The 4306-nt window shown below is 33.9% G+C and overlaps 1 protein-coding gene across 1 annotated transcript; it reads right to left on the bottom strand.

Moving 5' to 3' along the window:
* Positions 1-2284: 2284 nt before the first annotated feature.
* Positions 2285-3377, bottom strand: LOC116166843 (surfeit locus protein 6 homolog). Its single transcript, XM_031482015.1, has 2 exons — positions 3171-3377; positions 2285-3116 (listed from the first exon to the last, which is right to left on the bottom strand). The coding sequence occupies exons 1-2, from the start codon at positions 3295-3297 to the stop codon at positions 2347-2349; spliced, it is 897 nt and encodes a 298-aa protein (XP_031337875.1). The 5' UTR covers positions 3298-3377; the 3' UTR covers positions 2285-2346.
* Between the last annotated feature and the right edge of the window lie 929 nt (positions 3378-4306).

The raw sequence follows: 4306 nt of genomic DNA, 5'->3' as shown, positions 1-4306 counted from the left end.
GTAAGTTTGTTGAACATGGTATTTTAACCCTTCCCAGCTGGTACATTCTACATTGTATATTATTCATAAAAGAAAACATTGCTGATTACCAGTTTTCATATAACATACATGAATACTCCACTAGGTGTAGAGACAATATTAGCTCAAAATCTATTCGACTTACAACATCTCGGAACTGTAGTAACTATTACGGGATAAAATGTTATAATAAGTTACCCTCAAATCTGCGTCTTTTATCTTTCAATAAATTAAAAAATGAGGTAAGTAAATACCTTAAATTACACCCTTTTTATTTTTAAGCCCCGAAAAAAAAATTGTCTCAGATCGACCGGGAAAACAATTTTTCTTATGGAATCTGCCCTGTAGAACCCATAATTTCAAACAGTTCGAAGATTGGGCTACTAGTTCAAAAGTTACAGCCCTTTGAATTTTCTTTCGAAATTGGTTTCTAGTCTATAACTTTTGATTGAGAAGTCTAATTGAAAAAGTACGAATTGTTTTGGATTCTACGCACCAAAATTAATAAGAAAAAGTGTTTTCCCGAGAAATTTTGGTGTAGTCGATTTTTGGTAAAAAAGGAAGGTTAATACACTGCCTTTTTTTGAGGNTGTTGCCTGTAGAATCCATAATTTCAAACAGTTCCAAGATTGGGCTACTAGTTCAAAAGTTACAGCCCTTTGAATTTTTTTTCGAAATTGGTTTCAAGTCTATAACTTTTGATTGAGAAGTCTGATCGAAAAAGTACGAATTGATTTGGATTCTACGCACCCAAATTAATAAGAAAAAGTGTTTTCCCGAGAATTTTGGTGTAGTCGATTTTTGGTAAAAAAGGAAGGTAATACACTGCCTTTTTTTGAGCCCCGAAGAAAAAATAGTCTCAGGTCAACCCGGAAAAAATTTTTTTTATAGAATGTGGCCTGTAGAATCCATAATTTCAAACAGTTCCAAGATTGGGCTACTAGTTCAAAAGTTACAGCCCTTTGAATTTTCTTTCGAATTGGTTTCTAGTCTATAACTTTTGATTGAGAAGTCTGATCGAAAAAGTACGAATTGTTTTGGATTCTACGCACCAAAATTAATAAGAAAAGTGTTTTCCCGAGAAATTTTGGTGTAGTCGATTTTTGGTAAAAAAGGAAGGTTATACACTGCCTTTTTTTGATGCCCGAAGAAAAAATTGCCTCAGATCGACCGGGAAAAAAAATGTTCTTATAGAATGTGTCCTGTAGAATCCATAATTTCAAACAGTTCGAAGATTGGGCTACTAGTTCAAAAGTTACAGCCCTTTGAATTTTCTTTCGCAATTGGTTTCTAGTCTATAACTTTTGATTGAGGAGTCTAATCGAAAAAGTACGAATTGTTTTGGATTCTACGCCCCAAAATTAATAAGAAAAAGTGTTTTCCCGAGAAATTTTGGTGTAGTCGATTTTTGGTAAAAAAAAAGGAAGGTTATACACTGCCTTTTTTTGATGCCCGAAGAAAAAATTGCCTCAGATCGACCGGGAAAAAAATGTTCTTATAGAATGTGTCCTGTAGAATCCATAATTTCAAACAGTTCGAAGATTGGACTACTAGTTCAAAAGTTACAGCCCTTTGAATTTTCTTTCGCAATTGGTTTCTAGTCTATAACTTTTGATTGAGGAGTCTAATCGAAAAAGTACGAATTGTTTTGGATTCTACGCACCAAAATTAATAAGAAAAAGTGTTTTCCCGAGAAATTTTGGTGCAGTCGATTTTTGGTAAAAAAGGGAGGTTATACACTGCCTTTTTTTGAGCCCCGAAAAAAAAATTCTCAGATCGACCGGGAAAAAAAATTTTCTTATAGAATGTGCCCTGTAGAATCGATAATTTCAAACATTTCGAAGATTGGGCCATTAGTTCAAAAGTTACAGCCCTTTGAATTTTCTTTCGAAATTGGTTTCTAGTTTATAACTTTTGATAATAATAATAATAATAGTGATTTATTCTTAGAATTGTGAATTACAATTATCGAAACGTCAAGGGATATTATATAACAAACATATTCGAATAAACAAACGACATAAAAAGTGTATATATATATAGTCAGATACAGCAATTTTAAAAGTCAATGAAATATTTCGAGGTATATTTGCATTATAATAGATTGAAATTTACTGAATTCAGCAGGGCTATGATGCTGCTCATTGTAGATCTTAAAAAACAACTTTGTAAACTAGGAAAAATTTTGTTTAAATGAACATGCAACAGAAATTGATAAATTGTCATTGCCAATAAGGACATGTAGCACCACAAAAGCAAGATAGGGTTTGGAAAAGTTATCAACATTCCTTTTAATAAGAAAATCAGACTGCATAACATATAAATTTATTAAAATCCAGGAATAATTTTCCCTTTTTTCACTCCGCGTTTGAACTGTTTCGTCTTTTTGTCCTGTTTCCTTTTATCAATATTCGCCTGTCGTTTCTTCTGTCTATCATCTTGCAACTTTTTTACGTTCGCCTTACGATCTTCCCACTTTTTCTTACTTTGCTTCTTCTGTTGATCCCGCTTTTTAATCGATTTCGATAGTAGGTGTTCGTCATCTTTAACTTTAACACCGTCGACTTTTGCAAATGCATTTTTCCACGACACCTTTTCATTTATCTGAACTGCCTTACTGATATCACCAGTCTCTTGTAACATTTTCACTTCCTCTTTCCTTTTCTTTAGATTTTCTAGAATTGTTTGTGGATCTTGCTTTGTCTTTTTCGACTTCTGTTTCCCAATCCCCGACAAATCGAACTTTGAAAAAACCATTTTCTCGTTGTCACTGTTCGCGGTTGCAGTCGTTGTCTTTACAGAACTTGATTGATCATTGGGGTCGGTTTCTTGCTTTACTTCTTTTTTTACACGTTCCATTTTTACCTTGACATTCCTCTGATCTTGTTTACCTTTTTTCTTTATCTTTGATTTAATAGTTTTCTTCAAAAGTCGTTCTTTATACGATAAGTTTTTCTTCTGAGACATCTGCTGTAACCGAGACTGCAACTCCACCAAAGATTTTGCGCGACTTTTCATCTTTCGGTTGGGATACTGCTCGTCGTCATTATTCGTTTCATTACCCTCGTTCTCCACAAATAATGATTCGTCTTCGTCATCTATAAGAGATTCTGTAATGCATTGCACAGTGAAAAGTAATGGTAGGTACATACCGGATTGTTGTTTCGTATTGGGAAATGGAAGAATACCTAGCAAATCTGTTATAAATTTATTTTCTGTTGTAAGAATATTTTGCACCTCTTTTAAATTAAAAGGTGAATGGTGAGTAGGCAGTTGCATGGCTAAGTTTTCAAAACTAAAAGTTCAAATTTAAATACCAGAGAAAACATAACCTTAAAATATTTAACATGCTGTTAGTGGTTATTGTATGCTTCCCGGTGTTATTGTACAGTGTGTCTCCTTTACCTTTCAAACACTTTTTTTAAATGCTTTACCACTGTATATAATATGGCTTCACTTACATTACATTTCTATGACCCACAAAATACAATAACGGTTTTTAAATTTGATAAATACATTCATATTTTTAATTGCTTTTCACTTTCAACCGTACAACTATTATCATTCTAGGCCATTTACAAAGCTTCAGAAGGTGTAAGCAATCCCCAAAATAACATAAACGCCTCTGTTTAGTTTTCACATGCATGATTTCCCACAATTTTGTGTGGCCAATTGCATTTAGTCCGTCGTGCAAATAAGTTAGCTGTACGGTTTGATCTCATACAATCTTTAATCCCCCCTTCGCAATTTATAGAAAATACTATATGGGGGAATATATCGGGACCCAATTGGTTGAGATTGAATCTGGAGCAATGGCCAATTACACCTCTTTCTTTAGTCACAAATTCTCTAGAGACTCATAATTTTTCCATGATTGTCGCTCCCAGAGACGAAAACCCGTTGGGGGTAAGTGCAAACATTACTTAAAAATTACATTCCATTTCAATATACAACAGCCCCAATGGTTCACTTGAATGCTTTGTATACAGTTCTGAAAATGCTCTGCTTTTAGAAGACCCTGGAAGGCATCTAAAACTTGTTTCTTCCGCTATCTTAAATGTTTTTCAGACACTTCCTATAGGCTCTATACAAACTATTATTGACGTAAGACATTTTTACCCTAGGACCCACTTATAAGACCCTTGAAAGCGGTTTTTACAGTCCTATTCTAAAGCTTTCTTTGACACTCCTCCAGGTGCTATTTTGAAACGCAGATATAGCCTAGTGGACCTCAAAGCCAGAAAGCTGAATTAAATACATTAAAATAAAGCTCTCGAAGGACAACAGA

This window comes from Photinus pyralis, unplaced genomic scaffold, assembly GCF_008802855.1.
Source record: "Photinus pyralis isolate 1611_PpyrPB1 unplaced genomic scaffold, Ppyr1.3 Ppyr1.4_LG3b, whole genome shotgun sequence".
Lineage (NCBI taxonomy): Eukaryota > Metazoa > Arthropoda > Insecta > Coleoptera > Lampyridae > Photinus > Photinus pyralis.
Note: the sequence above shows the minus strand (reverse complement) of the source record. Positions and strands in the feature narration are given on the sequence as shown.